Raw genomic sequence first — 22,388 nt, 5'->3', positions numbered from 1 at the left:
CCAGAGAGCTCTTACCTCTAAAAGCACTGGAACATTCCTGTTCTCAATGTGGCTGGAGAATGAATGCCCGGTACTGACTACTGAAGACCTGCTTCTATCTTTTATAAACCCTCTAATGCTGGGAATAAAGGTGTGAGCTATAATCCTCTTCTAGACTGATGCACTCTAATGTATCCCTGGGTGGCCTTGAACTAACAGATCTATCTGACTTTATCTCCTGAGTCCTGGAATTAAAGGTGTGTGCCATTACCTCCTGACCTCTATAGCTTGTGGCTGACTTTGCTTCCTGCATCCTCAGGCAAGCTTTAATAAATCATAAATAATATATCACCACAGTCTATAACTACAGTTCCAGGGAACCTGACACCATCATACAGACATACATGCAGGCAAACACCAGTGCACATAAAATAGGAATAAATACATGTTTTGGTTTGTTTTTAAAGTTGCCATGGTCATGATGTTTCTTCACAGTAACAGAAACCCATCAAGTAAAAGTGCTTGCTATGCACTTGAGTGTGCGGTGCACATGACAATCTTAGTTCAGTCTCCAGAACCCACAGAGGAAGAAATAACCGGCTTCCAAAACCTGTTCTCTGACCTCCACATGCACATTTTACATGTACACCTTTACACATCATACACGCCATATTTATTAAAGGAGGAGGAAATTAACCTGAGAAAAGTTCATAATACCAGATTAGAATTATATAATACCATAATTAGAACTTACAGCTTGTTGTCCTACAATGTGAAAAGAACTATCAAGAAGCACCTAGCATCTTTATTGTTTCTAGCAGGTCTTGGTGTCGCTGAATTGTGTGAGAGTTGTATGGTTCACATACATTTGAAATTCTAGTTTGCAAAAAGATGTCTTCTTGGCTTTTCCTGCTTTTCAAATTGGGATTTAAGTACAGTACTCAGAATGGTGTTTCTCCATTACTGAGTTAATGTCAAGATAAACAAATTGTGTGATATTCAAGCAGAAGAAGGCCATAGCAGTTTCTTTTTTATTTGTGGTAGTACCTGAATGGGCACCATAATTTCATGTTTTAGGAAAAGTAATAAATTAACCTCCTCCTAATTCAAGATCATATAGAAAAATCGGGGCCAATGAGGATAGTTACTAGGAAGTAGAGTTGTGTGACAGAAGGCTAAAAACTGTGGTCTGTATTTGCAGCTGCTTGTTTCCCTAACATAGTTTACCTACCTTCCTTCCTCTTTATTAATTTCTTCCTTTCTTTTCTTTCGTTTTGGTGGTGGTGGTTTGTTTTTTGAGATGGGTGTTTCTACATGTCGAGCTCCGGATCAACCGGGCTACACAGGATTCTTCTGGGTATCCCTGGCTGTCCTGGAACTGTAGACCAGGCTGGCATCAAACAAAGAGACCCACCTGCCTCTGCCTCCTGAGAGCTGGGGTTAAAGAATTGTGCCACCACACCTGGCTTATTTACATATTTCACATAGAATAAATGAAGGTATACTTTTGAAAGACCTCTCAAAAAATTGTTCTTTTACACACCAGGTGTTGGGGGCGCACACCTTTATTCCCAGCACTCTGGAGGCAGAGGCAGGCACATTTCTGTGAGATTAAGGCCAGCCTGGTCTACAGAGCGAGTGCCAGGATAGGCTCCAAAGCTACACAGAGAAATCCTGTCTCGAAAAACCAAAAAATTGTTCTTTTATGTTTCTATTAACGCCAAATTGTAATTGATTTGCGTTCTTTTCTTTGGATTTTTGAGGCAGGGTTTCTTTGTTTAGCCTTGGCGGTCCTGACCTTGCTTTGTAGATCAGGCTAGCCTCCAAACTCACAGAGGTCTGCCTGCCTCTGTCTCCCAAGTGTGAGATTATAGGTGTGCACCACCACTGCTGAGCCTGGTTTACATTCTTAATGAGTTCTTATAGACAAAGATCAAATTCTTCATCTTCCTGTCTCACTGTCTAGCAACAGTCCTAGCGCATATTTTCTTGAATCAAAATTGCCCCCCTTTTTAAAAACTTTGCAGGTTGATATGCATTTAAAGTAAGTCTTACAGCTAGGTATGGTGGCTCATACCTGTGCTCAAGAGACTGGCTCACCCATGAATTCGAAGCCACTTGAATTCACTGGGCTACAGAGTTGAAACCCTATCTCAAAACAACACAAACAATGTAAAATAAATTTTAAACTGAGGTACAATTTAGAAATCTCTTGTAGAACACTGTCTCAAATTTATCCGGAATCAACTAAGAAATACATTTTACACAATAACCCCTATGCACACATGTAACTAAAACCACATATTTAGAAAGGACCTTATCACATGTCCTCAATGACTACGACTGTATGTTGTTCATTTAAAATGCTGGTGTGACCCATTGACACAATCCAGAAATTGACTAATGATTAAGGAACCTTCAGTTTAAGATGTATTCTTAAAATCAGAAAAAAAAAACTTTATAGAAGTTTTTCAAAAGCATATAATACTATTCTTTTTTTGTTTGTTTTGTTTTTGTTTTTGTTTTTCGAGACAGGGTTTCTCTGTGGCCTTGGAGGCTGTCCTGGAACTAGCGCTTGTAGACCAGGGTGGTCTCGAACTCAGAGATCTACCTGTCTCTGCCTCCTGAGTGCTGGGATTAAAGGCGTGCACCACCAACACCCGGCTAGCTAATTCTTTATAGTTAAGAATATAATACTCTTAAACTTCAAGGTTTTTAAGTACTGACTGCTATGTAAATAATATTATAATGAAGTGATTTTATGAAATAACTTTGTAAAATAATGTTTTGATCACCAGGGCCAGTTAATAGGAGACCTTACTGTGGTAATTAATTAACCTACAGTTTCCGTTTTATTCATAGTTTATTTGAGGCTTTAAAACTCAGTAAATTAAATACTTTCTATTCCCTGAGTACTGTTTTTCGATAGGGGGGGACAAGTAGAGCATTCTACCCAACATCTTACACAAACACTTTTCTAGATTTGGAGGAAAACAGCCATACTTTACACTTACTCAGATTGTTTAACACTGTTGTGTACAGAAGTTGGTTCCAAGTCCTAAGTGGTTGTATTAAGTATTTTAGGTTCCAAACCAGGGAAATAGCACTTGTCATTGCTGATCTCAAACTGGAAGCATAAGGGTTTATTAAATTGATGAGGCAAGTCACTGACTAAAGTGAAGTTTAATGAAAGGTCTCTATCAGAAGAAAGGCCATAACCCAATTCATTTGAGTATACAGTAGTTTAAAATAATAAATAGAAGCATTTAGGCCAGTTTTTTGGATTGAAGCAAAATTGAGCCCTAAGTAATTATGTATATTGCCTTCTTACATATCTTTCCCATTGTTTGCTTTCCTTTTGTTAATACTATGGAATGCTTTTTTAAAAAAAGTTTTCTAGATGTGAATGAATAAATAAGTCTCCATGGTATGAGAGGAGGAAAAATGCACATCAGGGCCCTATCTTGGCCCTTGTCTGTGTGCTTACCATTTCCCTAGACATAAGGAAGTCAAGATCTTGTGCCAAAATGAAATTTGGTCTCTAGCCCTCTCATGGCCCTCACAAACATTAACAGCCTATAAAATACAGCCTTACTTCAAGAGGTCTTGCACTCAACCTTGTACTTCTCCAGGATATAAATAAATCTTGTAGGAGTCTTAAAGTAGAGGCGAACATTGTTTGCTCTTCAATTTAGTGAGTCACCACTCTTGGTAATTTGACTTCAGCTCAGAAAGAATCATGAAAATTGTTACGCATTCACAGATTGGCAGATAACCTGAACTGATCTACTTGTTTACAAATGCACCAGCCTTTCTTAGTGTGCTAAAAAATAATATTCCATTTTCTTCAGTAGATATATGCATTTGATACTTACTTTTCAGTATAGAAAGTACATTCCTAACCCCCCCCCACTTGTAACTTCTGAGTGTTGGTATTACAGGTTTAAACCAGGTTTGCTATTTCTGACACTTAATGTTTACCAGGGGTCCCACTCTTCTAAGCGTGCATGGGTTGACTCCTTTGACCCTTCAAGCAGCCCTCTAAGATGGAGTCTGCTTATTTCTTCCTCATGTACACATGGGCATTGAGGGTGGAGAACTCAGACATCTGCCAATTTGAATTAGTAAACAACTAAGCCAATATTTACACCAAAGCTCCAGAATTTTGAATTAACATCACATTAACTGTTTTTTCTTTTCTTTTTTGAGACAGATTGAGTAAACCAAATCCACCAGGCAGTAGTGGCGCACGCCTTTGATCCCAGCACTCAGGAGGTAGAAGCAGGCAGATCTCAGTCAGTTTGAGGCCAGCTTCGTCTATAAATCAAGTTCCAGGACTGTTACACAGAGAAACCCTATCTAGAAATCGCTCCTCCCTGCCCCAAAAAAGTTACCAAATCCACTAACAAACCAAGGCCAAACAGCTGGATCTTCACTGAATCTAGTGTCTTTTATGCTGTTTCTGTTAGTGATAATATTTGGTACATTTTTTCTAAGTTGATTAGTTCAAATATAGTAGAAGAAATTCCCCTGTGCTCCAAACTAGAAGATTGTGGGCCCTTGAGTCTACTAGCAATTGTTAAGTTTCAAATTAAAATGTTTGTCATTCCCCCACATACAATTCCTGGCAGTGTTGTAATTTTTTTAAAATTTATTATGTATACAATGTTCTGCCTGCATGTATGCCTACAGGCCAGAAGAGGGCATCAGATCTCATTATAGATGGTTGTGAGCCACCATGTGGTTGCTGGGAATTGAACTCAGGACCTCTGGAAGAGCATTCCGTGCTCTTAACTTCTGAGCCATCTCTCCTGCCCCAGTGTTGTAATTTTTAAAAACTCCACAAAAAGCAGTCAGCCACACCACAGGACTCACATGGGGATTTATTGGAAGAGGAGAGAGAGGGCAGAGACTGGTCCCTGGGGACAAGAGTGGGAGAAGAGAAAAAGGGAGAGAGGGAGTATGGATGCAGAGGAAACAAAGTGAATGTACACCTGCAGTGCTCTTAGTGGCTGCAGCGGAGGCCATATCCTGTCAGGACCCCAAGGGCAGGCCAGTGCAGATGCCTGAATACTAACGGGGATCATGTTGTGAAGCCAGCACTGCATAATGGTGAATATGGAGCCGCCCCTAGTTGATCTGTGAGTTCTGGTTCCTTCCTCCCTTGTACAGCCCCATCTTTCTGTGACAGGCTTTGTCTGCAGAACTGGCCCCTGGTATCGTATGTAACTCTTCATCCCACTTTTGGCAGCTGTCTCAGAGCAAGTGTTCTTAGTCCACTCAACTCTGGTAGGACCACACTCTGGGAATAGAAGTGACCATCCCCAGATAATAAGAAGCCAGCTTCTAAAACTTTGTTTGAATAGAATATCCTGGATAATCCATTTTTTTTTCTCGAGTACGCTATGTTTAAACTTTTGGCGTCTGTTACTATTTAGACAACAAAATCAATAAAGACATATTCAACACAAATTAACAGAAATCTTGCTAACATCCAGTCATAATCTAGTTCAGAAGCTTGTTTTGTTTTTCATAGATGCTTCTTCTTGGCTGTGATTTCATTTTTGAATATTTATATTTTCTCTTAGAAAAAAATGTTTCCAGTTTATAAAATGGAATTAAACATACATTATACTTGGTGTTCTACAAAAGCATGAATTTCCATATTGCAAATTTAAGAAGCTCTCTGAGCTTTGTAGGGAGATTTTGCTCTAGATGCTATGTAAAATAAGTTTTGGTGGTAGCGAAATAATTTTTTTTTCAAGCTGTGAAGCTGGGCAGTGGTGGTGCATGCCTTAAATCCCAGCACAAACTTGGGAGACAGAGTCTGCTGGATCGCTTGAGTTCCAGACCAGCCAGGACTGCATACGCATACACAGAGAAACCCTGTTTTAAAAAGGAAAAGGAGAAAAAAAAGAGCTGTGCCTCAGTTGGGAAACTGCTTGCCACGGAAGCCTGAGGACTTTAGATCTCCAGTACCCATATAAAAGCTAGGTATACATCTGTAACAGCCCCAGCTCTGAGACAGGCAGGTCCCTGAAAGTCATTGATGTACCAGCCTAGCCACATTTGTGAGTTCCAGATTCAGTGACAGTTCCAGTCTTAACACACAGCCTCTGGTCTCTTCATATACCATGCACCCACACACATGCCATAAAAAAAAAATGCTTACATGAAATAATAAAAATAGCTAGGCAGTGGTAGTACACACCTTTTCTCCCATCATTTGGGAGGCAGAGGCAGGCAGATCTCTGAGATTGAGACCAGCCTGTCTAGAGTGAGTTCTAGGACAGCCAGAGCCACACAAGGAAATCCTGTCTCAAAAAACCAAAATAATGATGATGATAATAACAATTTAAAGAGCTGGATCTGGTGGTACATACTTGTAATACTTGTAATCCTAACACTCCAGAGGCTACCTACCTAGTTCATCCAAGGAGTTTAAGGCCTATGTTAGTCCATAGCAAGACTGTGGCTCAAAAGAAAAACAAAAAAAAAAAAAAAGTGATGACAAGGAGTAAACACCAAGTTAGGGAAGCACTGGAAATCACTACTACTAATTTTACAAATTTTACTTGTAAAAGGATATTGTTATCAGCATGAATAATTAGTAGTGATAAATAACTATAAGAGAATTTCACAATGGCAATTATTCAGTAAAAGGCTCAGTTCTCCTAGCTTGTTTACAGTTATCCCATTAAATCTCAAAACAGGGCCTCATCCATACTGTCTGCATAGCAGAGGCAGGACTTGATAAGGCATGCTGACCTTGAATTAAATTCCTGTCTTCTCAGGCAGCCTGCCATTTATGTAAAGAGTGAGCCTTCCAGGCCTGTTCTCTAATAATAGATCAAGGAAGCCTGAACATTTGGAGGGCACCTCTCTCTGACCAACTCCAAGGAAGGGCTTACCCTTCTATGATGAATGTATTCAGGAAAATGCTCACCCAAAGAAAAAGCATCTGTTTACTCATTTTGTAATGAAAACAGTTTTTTCAGAAATGTGCTGCTGTTGTGTATGAAGAGAAGAGGTGCTGACTAGAATACAGTCTCTTTCCTGCTGCTGTTGAAATGCTACTTTTTTATATCCTGTTTTCCTTTAGCTAAAAGCACACGTTTGGAAGGCAGCTTAGAATTAGAAATGCAGACTGTAACTTAAGAAGTAATCTATTTAGTTTGGCTAGGAATAGAAAGTTCAAGAACTAACTGTATTTCCTTTAGTGTTGCTAGAAAAAAATTTAGGATATCTGTATTTTGCATTTTTGTTTGTTTTCATTGATAGTCATATCCATTATCTATATGGAGGTAAGTATCAATTAAGGCAGGACATACATCAGTTACCTATTTTTGTGTTATCAGGTAAATTTGTTTTTGGGTTTGGTTTGGTTTGGTTTGGTTTGGTTTTTCGAGACAGTGTTTCTCTGTGTAGCTTTGGAGCCTATCTTGGCACTCGCTCTGGAGACCAAGCTGGCCTCAAACTCACAGAGATCTGCCTGCCTCTGCCTCCCAAGTGCTGGGAATAAAGGCGTGCACCACCACCGCCCGGCGTAAATTTGTTGTGTACATACTTCATAGAGTGTACTTACACATACCTACGTGGTATGGTCCAGTGACCTCATCATGACCTGGTGCTGTGGTTGAGACCCAATGCACATAGTGCATATGGCCTATGGATATAGTAAAAGGGGACGTAAACATGAGATGCTGCGACCCTGTCCTGCCCATATATAACACAGCAGCTAAAGTATGCAAAGAACAGTGTAAAATAACAGCAAAACGTATAGTAATACTTAAACCAGTAACACTTATTATCAAGTTCTCTGTACTGTAATTATTTGTACTATACATATATAAAATATGTTATAGGTTATCTATCACCACAAGCATACTGTTACAACATTACCTTAAGTGTCATTACTCAGTAGGAACTTTTTGGCTCTGTTATAATCTTATGGGATCATCATATTTGAGGACTGTCACTAACTAAAGAGTTACTGTGTTCTACATGCTGAGATGTTTTCTCATCATAAAGTTTTACTGTGTAACATCTCAGAATAAGGAACAGAAACTTACTGGCAGTGGTGGTGGCGCACGCCTGTAGGTGGGTCTCTGAGTTCAAGGCCAGCCTGGTCTACGAGTGAGATCCAGGACAGGCTACAAAGCTACAGAGAAACCCTGTCTCAAAAAAAAGGAACAGAAACTTATTTCCTCATGAATTTTTGTTCTCAGTTTGCTAACAAGGAAGAAATTGGCATTGCCAATTAAAAGAATAAAATCTTTATTATACTTGGAAAATTACTGCTGAGGGATTCACAGCATATATAAAATAGTTTTTGTTTAGTCAAAACAGATAACTATAATTTGTATTTATGAAACAATATACTCAGCCAAGTGTACTGTTAGAGCACATCTGTAACTTCTCTACTCAGTATGCCGAGTGAGAAAGATTGTGAGTTCCAGCTAGCCTGGGTTGTGTAGCAAGTCCCCTGTCTCAAAATGTGTTTGTACATGCATTCTTGTGCTGTGTGTTACAAATTAGTGGAGGCTTTACTACATTGAGAATGTTACAAAATGTTCATTACCATAAGTGGAAAACTCAGACCCTTCAGCAGTCACACCTCACACCGCCAACTCCACAGTCGTAAGCAGTGTGTGACCTACTTTCTATTTTCTATCTGTATAGATTTGCCTATTATGGGCTGTTCACATGATTCATATAATGTGTTATGTGTTGTTACTGCAACCAATGTCTAAGCAACAACAATATTAATTGTTGTACCTTACACAGCTTTAAAAGCCTTCAAAAAAAAAAGTAAAAAGATGTTAGGAATTAAAAGTTGTTTAATTCTGTCCAAAGGAATATTTTTGTTAAAATGAAAAGAAAATCCATTCCTAGCAACTTGTGGCTTTCTAGAATCTTGAGCAAAAGCAGTCTGATGGTCCAACTTCCATTTGAAAGAAACTACCACTTGCAAAGAAAGCTATCCACTATTCCTGTGTCATTGTGCCGCCTCAGCAGTTCTTCAGCTGCTTTATGTAAGCCACCTGTCATCATTATGAATTTTAAAATTATGGCCAGAGTTTTTTAATTTTATTTTAAATGTTTTACATGCCAACCTCAGTACTCCACCCTCCCCCCCCCCAATCCACTTCAGAAAGGGTAAAGCCTCCCATTGGGAGTCAGCAAAGCCTGGCACATCAAGTTGAGGCAGGAACAAGCCCCTCCCCCCTGCATCGAGGCTGTACAAGGCATCCCATCATAGGAAATAGGCTCCAAAACCAGCTCATGTACTAGGGATAGAACCTGGTCCCATTGTCAGGGACCCCACAAACAGACCAAGCCACATAACTGAGTAAATTTTGAGGTGATACATATTTCTTCTTTTTAAGATTGTCATATTTTAGAATATAAAGACTTGAAGTTTAGACTGAAGTAATGCAATCCACAAGTACATACTGTTATTCTTTTGCTTAAATTAGAAATAAAAGAAGAGGAGTAAGATGAGACACAGGTTGAGACATATTAGACATATTAACCAGTTTATTATAGGCCCAGCAGAGTAGAGAGACTAAGAGAGAAGAGAAACAGAGTTAATGGCTGACCGCCATGGCTGGTCGCCATACAGAGAGAGCGCACGTAGGTGGGAGAAGAGAAGAGCAGAAGAGCAGAGTAGAGAGAGCATAAGTGGGCAGGGGTCTGTCTTTTAAAGGGGTTCTTTGCACCTGCATGCAGACTTAGATCCCATGGAACCCTGGGCTGACCAGGGTTCTGCCTGAGTGGATTCCGCCAGGTAACAGGGGCAGGCCAGCGTAATGCCTGAACCTTTCAATCCTACCTTTACTTATTATTTAAAAAAAGATGGGGTGTTAGACATGGCAGATTAAGGAATAAGAGTGTCAAATTCTCAAGACTGCTTCCTGCTGACGTGGGGGGTGTTGACCATCTTTGAGGGACCTGAGAAGGTTGGGGTGCTGCCATGTCCTAGGGTAGCTGGTTGTTTCATCACAGTCCAGACTGTATGGAACTCCCTGGTGCCTCCTCTTAGACCTGGCAAGATGTTGGCAGAGCAGAGAACAAGGTTAAGTTTAGAAAAACTTTTTTTCGTAGGTCCTGGTACTTGAGGGGAAGATTCTAAGATGAGGGAGGGATCCCTGAGGAGTCCCAACAAGAGGGAAGGGAGTCCTGGGACCAGGGACAGATTGAGTAACTGGAGTGACTCTGACCTGTTTGTTTTGATCCAATTCAGCTCCCTGGAACTTACAAGAATCCTTAGAGTTTGTGGAAACATAAGTATTAGACACATTAGCAGCATATTCATGTTAGAAGCAACTTGGCTGAAAGCATTAACATTTTAAAATTGACAGTTTTTTAGGGCAATGAAAAGCATCTTAATCTTGACCTTGTAGTTATGATTGTATAGTGAGTGGTATTGTAGTACTTACTATGAACGGTAGCATGAGAAAGAGAGAAATCTGGAACATATTTCATTCTTTTTAATGTCTCAATTCACTTTATCATCACTTAAGCCTTTTTGTCCTCAGGCCTTCATAACTTTAATTCATACACCTTACATTACCATCTTAGATCTTCCATTCTCAGACCTGTATACCTTATATTCTCAGACCTTCATAACTTGAATTTATCCATCGTGTTAGACCTTTCCATCCTCAGACCTTTGTAACTACATTCCCAGACCTTCATATGCTTTACACTTTCCTATCGTCACATAGATAAACCCTAAAATTCCTGTTCCTGAAATCTGTTTTGCTTTAAGCTGGCAAAAGCATCAGAGTTCTTGAGGAGAATAAGATTTTACTTGAATTAATGATTAAAGAATAACAGAGACTTGCCAGCAGGCTGCATGGACAGCACCAAGGTCCTCCATTCATAGTAGTGGGCTACAGGACACCTGCCTTCTTGCTGATAGCATGTGACCTGTGGATTACAGACTACAGGAAGGCTTGCCTACCATTGGCCCAACCAAGTCGGGGAAAGTCGATTCCACTGTCCTCTTGTCCACGGTCTGGAGTACTTTGTAGCAGTTGAGGTGAAGGGCAGTGACTAGCGTTGTCACTGACTTGAGGTGAAGTTTCTTTAGTGCCCATCAGTCTTATTGGAGGAAATGGGGTGGGGCCAGCAGCTGGCCTATCTCTGTTATAGAAAGCTTTTTAACAAAACATTTTAAATGCCTTGTTCTGTAGATCTCTGAACATTTGAGGGCTGTCTGCCTGTTTAGTATCTCAGCAGTCAAAAGTTTGCCTTTAGTTAGAGAAAAATCCCCTTTTGTAATAAAAGCTGTTCCTTTGTAAATGGCTTACAGGATAGACTGAATGGTATAAATATTTTGTTAATTTGAAATAGACCTTTATGATTTTAAACTTTCATCATCATTTAGATACATGAGTTAAATTTAAGTTGTATAGAGTTAGTGTAAGATCCCTGGAAGCTCAGGCCTCCAGGATCTCCGCCCAGGACCGCCGCCACCCCAATCACCATGCGGAGGCAGAAACTTGCTGCAAACTGCTTGAGGCTTTATTGTTGTTTAATGAGCTAACCCCATGTTAGCTCGGGCCTTCCATCCATCCACCATGGCGGATGGCTAGGAAAGACAGCTCTAAAAATCTGCATAGAGATCTTATAGGGCAGCATAAGGGGAGTGTCTAGGGATACGCACAGGCTCGGGATTGGTGTGCCTCCAGGCTTGGCGGGCTTGCCCTGTGTTGATTGGTCAACTGGTTGTTATGGCCCATAGGCCCTCCCAGGGTGGTTGCTGTGCTCTGTGCGTCATTGCTGTGCACTTGTCTGTAAAGCACACCCAGAGTTGTAAAGCATGGCACCACCAGCTAACTTCTGATTGGTTCCTTGCCATGAGGCAGGCATCTGACCTCCTAGTGACCAAGGCAAGGTCAGGGCAAGCACGTGTTCGGCTGTTATGGCAGCCGAAATGGGGAGCTGGTCCCTTCATTAGCTTATATTCTAAATATAAAGTTAAATTAGACCTTTATGACTTTAAATGTTTACCCTCATTTAAAGATACATAGCAGTTTAGAAATATGAGACTTAGCACAGTTTAAGTTGCATATAGAGTTAGATAAGTATAAAGTTAAATTTAAATTACATGTACACAGACAAGTAGGACTGGATAAGAGTAAAGGGGGAACCAGAATGTAATCTCTGATCCGTACATGGTAGCAAACAGGAGATTTGAAGGGACAGAGTAGACTTAAACAGAGGGCCCTGTAAAGACACAGTATTCCATAAATAAGCCATGAGCAACAGGGCCAGTGAAAAAATACATCACAGACAAAAAAATAATCTGACAGAAAACAAAAGTCCTGCAGCCAGGTTTGCTGGCACAGACTGCTGGAGTGGGCGTGCCTACAGACAGGTCACATGGCCAAGATGGCAGCAACCATAAACCGCCTTTTTGTCTGTTTACCTGCCTGTTGGCTGCAACCAAAAGGGTTCCTTATTATGGGACTGGAGAGATGGCTCAGATGTTAAGAGTGCTGGCTGCACTTCCAGGGGTCCTGAGTTCAATTCCCAGCAACCACATGGTGGCTCACAACCATCCATTATGAGACCTGGTACCCTCTTCTGGTGTACAGATATACATGGAAGCAGAATTTGTATACATAATAAATAAATAAAATCTTAGGGGAAAAAAAAAAGCGTTCCTTATGCATTTCCCATGGTTGAGGCAAGTGGGAAAACTGGCAAAAGCTCCTCTCCAGATGCCCGTCAGCCCCTGGGAGTTGCCAGGGCCCTGGCCCTGAAGGGGGCCACAGCTGTCCTGAAACTGAAAAGGACCCAGGGTCCGAACTGAAAAAGCAAAAAAGCACCGCTCGGGATTCCAAACCCTGACCCTCGGGAAATTCAAGGGATATCTTACCGGATTGTAGCAAACAGACAGATGAGTGGATTCCAAAGATGGTTAGTTGGAAAAGCGGCGAGTTGAAATGTAGAGTCCAGGCATCTCAGGCCACTGTAGGCAGGAGGAAGTACCAGGAAAAACCGAGATGGAAAGTGGGTTATGAGTTCAGATTTTAGGATCCCCGAAATTTCCCGTGCCCCTGGCAGGAGAGGTTTCAGGGAGAGCCTAAACCGTTGGGTGCCAAATGTTATTTTATTTGAAGAGGAAGCTGGGCGTTGGTGGCACACGCCTTTAATCCCAGCATTCGGGAGGCAGAGGCAGGTGGATCTCTGAGTTCGAGACCAGCCTGGTCTACAAGAGCTAGTTCCAAGACAGCCTCCAAAGCCACAGGGAAGCCCTGTCTCCAATAAAAAAAAAAAAAAAAGTATTGACAATCATAGTAGAAAAAAATAGAATATAGTATTTTCCTGTTTACTAGTGAGATTATTAGTTCCCGTTGGTTGACTACAAATTGTTTCTGTAGTTACTTACATATCTTTGGGGGATTCTTTTCTAATTATACCTGGCTGTTCTGAGCTTTTATTTGTCTGTAAGGATAAATATATTTGGGTAAATGTTTTATGGAGTCCCTTATTACCTGCACATATGTTCCCCTCCTTCCCAAATTATGTTTATTTGTTAAATTGTATCCCTCATGTTCTTGCCTTCCAACTTCTGGTTGTACAAAGTGGCAGCCCAGTAGATTTGGGTAGAGAGGATGTTATTCTTCTGTTTAAGCTGCAGCTGCTGATATAAAGAAAGGAACAACTGATGAACAACCCACGTGCAGTTTATTTACCTGAAAGGGGGGGAGATGGAGCTGGCTTGTCAGCCAACCCGAGAGGAGCCAAAGAGAGAGAGAAAGATGGAAGGCTGGACCTTTTAAAGGGAAGGTTGCACATGTGCACTGGGGGTGCTGTGGCGATGACTTAGCAAGTTTTCCTGTGTGTGTCCCGCCTATCGTTGGGGGGGCAAGGCCATCCAGTTGTATTGTTCTTACAGAGGATATTCACAATCTCATATTAAACTTTGTTATATTTATTGCAATTTTCTCCCTATGTGTTCTTTTAATTTTCCAATATTACTTAAGTATACACAATTCTTTAATGACAAAATTATCTACAACATTTATTTGTGTGTGTCTGTGTGCCTTGGTACACATGTGGAGGTCAGAGGACAGCTTGCAGGAGCCAGTTTTCTTCCTACCATGTGGGTCCTAGGGATTGCACTAAGGTCATTAGACTCGGCAGTAAGCACCTTTACCCTCTAAGCCAGCTCACTAATTGAAAGTTACAAATTTTTGAGTGAGTGGGTGTGGGTGTGGGTGTTGATTTTCTCCTTCTGTAAGTTCAAGCCTAAATTCAACCAAAATGTTTTGGTTTAGCCAGGTGGTAGTAGTGGTGCATGCCTTCAGTCCCAGCACTCGGGAGGCAGGCATGAATCTCTGTGAATTCGAGACCAGCCTGAGCTAGTTCCAGGACAGCCTCCAAAACCATAGAGAAACCTGTGTCAACACCGCCCCCCCCCCAAAAAAAAAGATGTTTTGGTTTACTTAAAAGAAAAGAAATTAGCTGAGAAAAGTGAACTTAAGACAAGGTCTTGTTTTATAGCCAGTCTTGATATCACACTTATTATGTAGCTCAGCCTGGTCTCAACTTTGCAGTCCTCTAGTGTCAGCCCTCTTTGTGCTAGTATTAGAGGCATGCATTACCATTCCTGACTTCTAACCTTTAGACACACTAGAATTTTTGGATGCATAGTTTTTATTTGTCAGGTTTTTGCCAATATATTTTAGTAACTATCCTCTTAAAAGATGCACACTTTTAATCTCAGCACTCAGAAGGTAGAGGTAGGCAGATCCCTGAGTTTGAGGCCAGCTAGGGCTGCACAGAGAAAACTTGTCTTGACAAGAGGGCGGGGACAGAGATGTTCTTTGCTTTTTAGAGTTTTCTCTCTCTCGCTGTCTGTGAGATTACTATATAAAGTGATGAGTTTCATCTGGTGTCCTCACGGGTCTCATCATACTTCTCATTCATTACCTTCCCTGCTGCCCTCACCTCTGTCTCCTGCCCACCCCTAGATGAATACATTCTTTCCTTCCTTTTTGCATTTTTGAGAGGGTATTAAGGTGTCACCCATTCTAGTTTTAAATTCACCACCCTCTGCCTCAGTCTCCCAAATGCTGAGATTATTGGCACTCACCATCATACCTAGTTTAATAATTACCCATTGTTAATAATTGGTTTTAAATACTACCTTTGTCAAATAGGAGCTTTTTATATGTATACGTAAACATGTTTCAGGATATTTTTGCTATATCCTGTATTGTTGTGATCAATTTTTCAGTGTTGGGATCCAAACACAGGGCCTGGTACATGAGCTGGTATTCTACAGCTCAGATACCTCCTCAGCTGTATTGAGGATTTCGATACTTAATTGGGAAGTATACTAGTTTTCTTTGTTGTGATAATGGCAAAGCTAACTTACTAAAAACAAACAAACATTTAATTGGACTTAAAGTTTCAGAAGCATGCTGGCTAGAGGAGCTAAGAGTTCACATCTTGAACTACAGGTAGGAGGCAGAGAGAGCACTGGGAATCCCACCAGCCTTTTGAAACCTCAAAGCCTACCTCCAGGGCACTGTTTCTAACAAAGCCACGCCTCCTAATCCATCTCAAGTAGTTCCACCAATGGGGGTGGGGGTGGGGTGGGGGCAATTCTCATTCAGACCACCACTGGAAGATACCTTGCTTGTTGCCAAATATTTCTTATTGTTTCATTTTTACTTCTAAATATAATTTAGGGGGGGAATGACATGTCCATTTATGCTTTTTCTAGTAGCCTGTGACAATGTATGTTTTCTAGCAAGGGATGTAAAGCCACAGCTAAAACTTGACTAAATTTAGAAAAAGAGCTGATATAGTAGTATGAACCTGTAATCCCAGCACTCGGTGTTAAAGTGGGAAGGTCTTAAGGGCAGCCTGGATTAGATAGCAAGACTTGTCTCAAAAAATTAATAGTGGGCCGGATGTTGGTGGCACACACCTTTAATCCCAGCACTCGGGAGGCAGAGGCAGGCGGATCTCTGTGAGTTTGAGGCCAGCCTGGTCTCCAGAGTGAGTGCCAGGATAGGCTCCAAAGCTACACAGAGAAACCCTGGCCCAAAAAAACAAAAACAAAAACAAAATTAATAGTGGCTGGGGAAGTGGATTGGCACTGGTGGCAGGAGCTGATGCAAAGGCCATGGGGGGGGCAGTGTGCTACTAGCTTGCTCATAGCTTGCTCAGCCTGCTTTGTTACCTAATATAGGACCACCAGCCCAGGGATGGTACCATGCACAATAGTCTGGACCCTTCACATCAGTCACTAAGAGAATGCTCTACAGGCCTGCCTATAGCCTGATCTTATTGAGGCATTTTCTTAATTGAGGCTCCATCCTCTCAAGTAGCCACCACAGTGGCTCAGGGGATAAAGCGCGTGCTGCACGTCATGAGGACCTGAACTGGAATCCCCAACACCCAAGGGAAAACCCAGGAGTCATGTCTGTCTGACTCCAGTGCCAAGAAGATAGAGACAAGCACATGTCCAGAGCTTGCTTGTCCAGTCAGTACACTGTAGGTTGAGTGAGAGACCCCTGTCTTAAAATAGAATTGAATAAAATAAAATGGAGAAGCAACTGAGAAAGACAGTGTTGACATCTGATCTTGGCATGCATGCATGTACACATGAACAGGTATATACTAAATTGTAACAGGCTTTTTGTTTAGGACCACCAACCAGCTCCCAAATCATGACACAGAGATCTTTTGGGTTTTGTTCCTCGAGACAGGGTTTCTCGGTTGCTTTAGAGCCTGTCCTGGGACTCGCTCTGTAGACCAAGCTGGCCTCAAACTCACAGAGATCCACCTGCCTCTGCCTCCCAACTGCTGGGATTAAAGGTGTGCGCCACCAACACCTAGACGTCTTATTAGTTATGAATGCTCCACCTAGCTTAGGCTTGTGTCTGGCTAGCTCTTTTAACTCTAAATTAATTGTTTCTCTTTATCTACCTTTGCCTGGGGCTTTTTACCTTTCTTCCTTCTGTGTATCTTTCTTCCACTGCTTGTGTCTGATTGGCGGCTGCCTGGCTTCTGGTCCCAGGTATGTCACTCTCTTTCTCCCTCATTTTCTCCTCTCATTCTTTTTGTTCTCTCTCCCTGCCAGCCCTATCTATCCTCTCCTGCATAGTATTGGCCATTTAGCTTTTTATTAGACCAATCAGGTGCCTTAGGCAGGCAAGGTGAAACAGATGCAACACATCATTATATAATTAAACACACATCCTTACTTTGTTAAACAAATACATACAGCACGAACAAATGTAACACACCTTTACACAGTTAAGGATAGATGGGAAACTAGCTAGATATGCATATCTATATGTGGTGCTTTTGTTTGGTTGTTTTGTTTTGGGGATAGGGACTCACTGTGTAGCTCTGGCTAGCCTGGAACTCACTCTGTAGACCAGGCTGGCTTTGAACCCCACCTGCCTCTCCTCTCAAGTGCTGGGATTTAAGGAGTGTGCCACCATGACCCCTTCTATGTGTGCTGTTTTAATCACTAATGGCACTTTTATGTCAATTTTTGTTACCAACCTGATCCAAATTTAGATTTTACTTTATTTAAATGTTATGTATTATGTGCTAACCCTTAAATAGTGTGCTGGACTTAAGTTGAAACATTTGTCTAGATACAGGAAGGCCTTCCAGATTGGAAGTGGGAGAGCAGATTAGGCTACTCTGAGTTTCAGCATTGTAAGGGAAAACAGCAAGAACTAGGTTTGCACTCTGTCTGTCCTGTAGAATTGGACTGTAAATGAATGGATATTCAAAAATTGTTTTTTCTCTCCTTAGTACTGGATGAATGAATACACCTCATCTATTGGAATTGGAGTTTTTCATTCTGGAATTGAAGTCTATGGCAGAGGTATGTGTAAACACAGTTTATAAATATGTTTTCTGAAGATTCTGCCAATTAAAGAAAATACAGAATCATAATGTTAGGTCTTTTTCTTTGTCCCTTTTCTTTTAAGTGACTTACATATGTTATTGCAGAAAGTAGAATAAACCTTGGACATCTATTTATACTGTGCTTTGAAAAAATGTCTGTGGTAGAATATAAGAGGGTACATTCATTATCTTTTTATTCTAATTACTTTGTCTTCTAAAACATTTTCTTAGCCAGGTTTGGTGACAAGCACCTTTTATCCCAGTACTCAGGAGACAGAGGCAGACAGATTTCTATGAGTTCGAAGCCATCCTGGTCTACAGAGTGAGTTCCAGGACAACCAGCGCTACAAGTGAAACCCTGTCTCAAAAAACCGAGCCCTTCTTTCTGAAGTTGTTAAACCATGATTGTTTTTCTCTAATATGTATAAGAGTTTTTAAGAAACTTTTACACTTTGAAAAGTTAACTACATAACAAAAATAATCATTTTAGTTAGGATAGAAAGTGTCAAATTTGAAATACCAATTTCTTTACAGAGTTTCAGTAAAACATTGGATTTTGCAGGCCTGTATCAATAAAGAATATGCTAAGCAATCTTGCCTTTAGTAACACCTAGCATTTTGCTCAGTTAGAGTGATACATAAGCATGAATTAGAAGCTTGCCTTTTAGCAGAAGCTCATATATTTACATAAGCTGGGCAGTCTTTGTAACCTACTAGAATACATTATCCAATTTACCCAGGGTAAACTGCCTGCATACCTATTCACTAATTTAAACGAAAAACTCCACTTACTTAAATATTTCAGTATGATGTTTCTGCTGCCTTTGTGTTTGGGTGGACAGGTGCTGATAATTGAATCCAAGGCCTCAGACTTACTAAGCAGGTACTGTACCTCTGGGCTATGTACCTAGCCGCCCCGCCCTCCTTTTTTTTTTTAGTTGCTTCTAGCTACAATTTAGCATATTAAATCTTGGCTATAAAGATTTGTCATTTAAGCTTTACTTGCTAACCCCAAGAAACATTGAGGAGTTTCAGCTGAAATTTTCAATGATTAATGCAGTGGATGGGACTAGAAGCCATGGGTGTCCTCTCTGGCCTTTTGCCTAAGTGTGTTACCCCTTTTTGGTTAAATTTGAATAGTGTGTTACGGTTTCCATAGTACTGTGAACTTTGGAACCATATGATCACACTGTAAGGTAAGAGAATGTGGCGTTTTTCTTTTATAAAAAGAAATTAAGGCTCTAACCTGTCACCATTCACACTGCTAATAACTAACAGAACTAGAATTTGAGCCCGAATATTCTTATATGCTAGTCCAGTGCTCTATTACCTGCACAATTTTTACTGCCCTTCATAAAATAATTTAAGAACAAAAGCATGACTCAAAGCATGTTCGTGGAAACTCAGAGAAATTGTAATGGTTTCTTGTACAAAAAAAAAAAATAAAAACTAAAAGGACCTGTGTCTTCCATTACTATACCTAAGAAGGTTAGAATCCATCTGAGTCTGGAGAGATGGCTTACGATCATCTATAATAGGATCTGATGCCCTCTTGTGGTGTGCAGGTATACATGCAGAGCACTCATACATAACATATAAATAAACAAATAAAAATTTAAAGATCCAAGTATGAAACCAGGTGGTGGTGGCAGCACTTCCCTTTAGTTCCAGCATTTGGGAGGCAGAGGCAGGTGGATCTCTAAGTTCAAGGCCAGCCTTGTCTACAGAGTAAGTTCCAAGATAACCAGGGCTACACAGAGAAGCCCTGTCTCAAAAAAACCAAAACAATGAATTTTGACCAAATCCAATCTTGATATATACAATATTTAAAAAAATAAATTATATAGAACGATTTACTGAATCTTAAAGAGGAGCAGGTCATAGTGGTATATGGTTGTATCCCAGTTCTTAGAAAGCTAAATAAGAGTATTGTTGAGTTTAAGGCCAGAATGAGACCCTACCTCAAGACCAGATAGACAAAGAAAAACTTAGGAAGTGGACACCTCTAATGTCAGCAGTTGGGGAGCAGAGACTGGAGAATTATGAGTTCAAAGCTAGCTTGGGCTTCAGAGTTAAATCAGGTCAGTTTAGGGTAACTAATCAAATCCTTTCTTTGTTAAAAAGTGTTTATATTTCAGCCGGGCATTGGTGGCACACACCTTTAATCCCAGCACTTGGGAGGCAGAGACAGGTGAATCTCTGTGAGTTTGAGGCCAGCCTGGTCTCCAGAGCGAGTGCCAGGATAGGCTCCAAAACTACACAGAGAAACCCTGTCTCAAAAAACCAAAAAGAAAAAAAAGTTTATATTTCAAAATTAAAGTGTTAAACACCCTCATCTACATTATTTTTCAAAAATTTCTACAGAATCTGTGAATGAAAAGATAACCTTGGAGCTCAGTTTCAGTTCTGTTGGGTGTGGATATAGGGAGACTAGAGTTAGTACCTAACTGTGTCTCTATCTCCAGGGAATCTGTTGTCTTCTTGTGGCCCCTGCAGGCACCTGTGCATACATGGTAGCATATATACCTAGATACAAACACATCCAAATAAAATTTAAATGAGAAAAACTAAACCTCAGCTACCATGTTCTTTCCTGTGCTTTGTTTCAAAACTTACGACTGTATATTTAACAAATATGTTCATTTATTTAATCATTTTGAGACAGAGATGTAGCCCTGACTAATCTGGAACTCATAATGTAGACCAAGCTTCCCTCAAGCTTATAGTGATCCTCCTGCCTCCACGTCTCTAGCACTAAGATTATAGGCATGCATCACCATGCCTAGTTATTTAGTAAATCTTAAGTGATCAGGACTTAAGGACTAACTTACTTAAGCATTTTTTTGAGATTGCTTATATCTACCAAGCCTTTACCACTTAATATCTAAATGAGATGCCAGAATTGAAGCCAGAAGTTGTGGTTCTTTCCTAACTTGAAGCTGTCTGCATTTTTGTTGTAGATGAGAACATATAGCTGGAAATGCGTGTATTAGGAGAATGTACAAATAGTACCCTCCTAGCTACAAGAGATGCTCTGAAGACCATGAGGGTGGCTGTGTGTTTAATGTTGTCATTTTACGGTGTTTTAGGTTTGATGTTTGTTTCAGACAGGATCTCAGTTCATATATAGTTCAGACCTGCCTGGAACTCACTAGAAATAGCCCAGTCTAAAACTCAAGATCCACCTCCCCCGAGTGCTAAGGTTACAGACATATGTCCCCATGCGTAGTACAGTGGTGTGTTCACTCCTAATCCAGTGTCAATCAGGAGTCTTCGGGAAGGTGTGGATGCCTGCAGCACGATGGCAAAGCACACTAAAACAAAGCAGCTCCTCTGGGGGAACATGAAAACTCATTCTCATTAGACAGTTTCTCCAGGGAAGTGCAAGCTTTAAAAGCAACCAAGTCCAGAGCTGCTGGCCTCATGGTATGCTGGTGCCACAGAGACTGATCCCTTTTGAATACTGGTCAGTCTCCTGCTGGAGTAGGTGCAGAGCAATCTACAGAGCAGTCACAGAGCAGTTTTGGAGTATCTGTGACTCTTACCATTTCAGCCTTTAAAGACAGGTGTTCTGTACTGGTAATCCCCAAACAGGACCTTGTAAAGGTATTTTAAAAGCTGCTTCAGCATTCTGAACACATTTCATGCAACACATACTAAAAATTTTGACTTTTATCTTTTCAGAATTTGCTTATGGAGGCCATCCTTATCCTTTTTCTGGAATATTTGAAATTTCCCCAGGAAATGCTTCTGAACTAGGAGAAACATTTAAATTTAAGTAAGTAGGGAGGGTAATTTCTTCTGCACTGTTTAAGGTGTCGGAGCTTGTTTTCAGGCATAAAGAATTCATCCTGTAGATTAAAAATCTAAAAAGTTAAAATAGTTTTAAATTTTGGCTTAGTGGCTGACACTTTATTTTTAATTTAAATTGAATTGAGTTGTTAACGTAAGGATGGGAAATCAAATAATGTGTGAAATAACCTGTCTTTGCTTTTTGTTCAGGGTGTCTCTAAGTTGCTTTCTGTCTGCTTCTCAAATATAGTTGTCTTTGCTTATCTTACATTCTGCCTCAGGAAACTCAGAGGGAAAGTGGACAGAGTGGAATTTTTTTTACTGTGACCTAATATAAAAATCTCTTCGTTTTCTCAAAGAAACACTTGTAAATTCAGAATAACTGATTAAGCTGGAAAGTGTTGCTGATAACATCAATGCAGCAGTAGCTCTAAACCAAGCGGTGTCTCTGGACCCTTCCCTGTGTTAATCAGTCTTTTTATTCCTTACTTGTTACATCTAACATGATATTTAGAGTCTTCATTTCAAGAAGCTCCAAAGAAACCTCTGGGTCTGTAATAGTTAATGTGCCGAGAATAGAACAGATAAATTCAGAACAGGGTTACAACACTTCTGAGTACATAGCTCTCCTAACTCAGCTCTGATGCCCCTAAATTTCCATTTATGCCTGGTAAAATGATTTTCTAATAATTTTTAACTGTCTTTTACAACTAGCT

General features: G+C 40.5%; 1 protein-coding gene across 1 annotated transcript in view; it reads left to right on the top strand.

The window, feature by feature from the left end:
- Nucleotides 1–22,388, top strand: part of Desi2 (desumoylating isopeptidase 2) — a 52,604-nt gene that overhangs the window by 15,557 nt on the left and 14,659 nt on the right. The window contains exons 2-3 of the mRNA XM_027418867.2: nucleotides 17,785–17,857; nucleotides 21,565–21,658. Of these exons, the coding sequence (XP_027274668.1) occupies nucleotides 17,785–17,857; nucleotides 21,565–21,658 (167 nt within the window). The remainder of the gene's footprint in view (nucleotides 1–17,784; nucleotides 17,858–21,564; nucleotides 21,659–22,388) is intronic.

Source organism: Cricetulus griseus, chromosome 5 (genome assembly GCF_003668045.3).
Source record: "Cricetulus griseus strain 17A/GY chromosome 5, alternate assembly CriGri-PICRH-1.0, whole genome shotgun sequence".
Taxonomy (NCBI): domain Eukaryota; kingdom Metazoa; phylum Chordata; class Mammalia; order Rodentia; family Cricetidae; genus Cricetulus; species Cricetulus griseus.
Note: the sequence above shows the minus strand (reverse complement) of the source record. Positions and strands in the feature narration are given on the sequence as shown.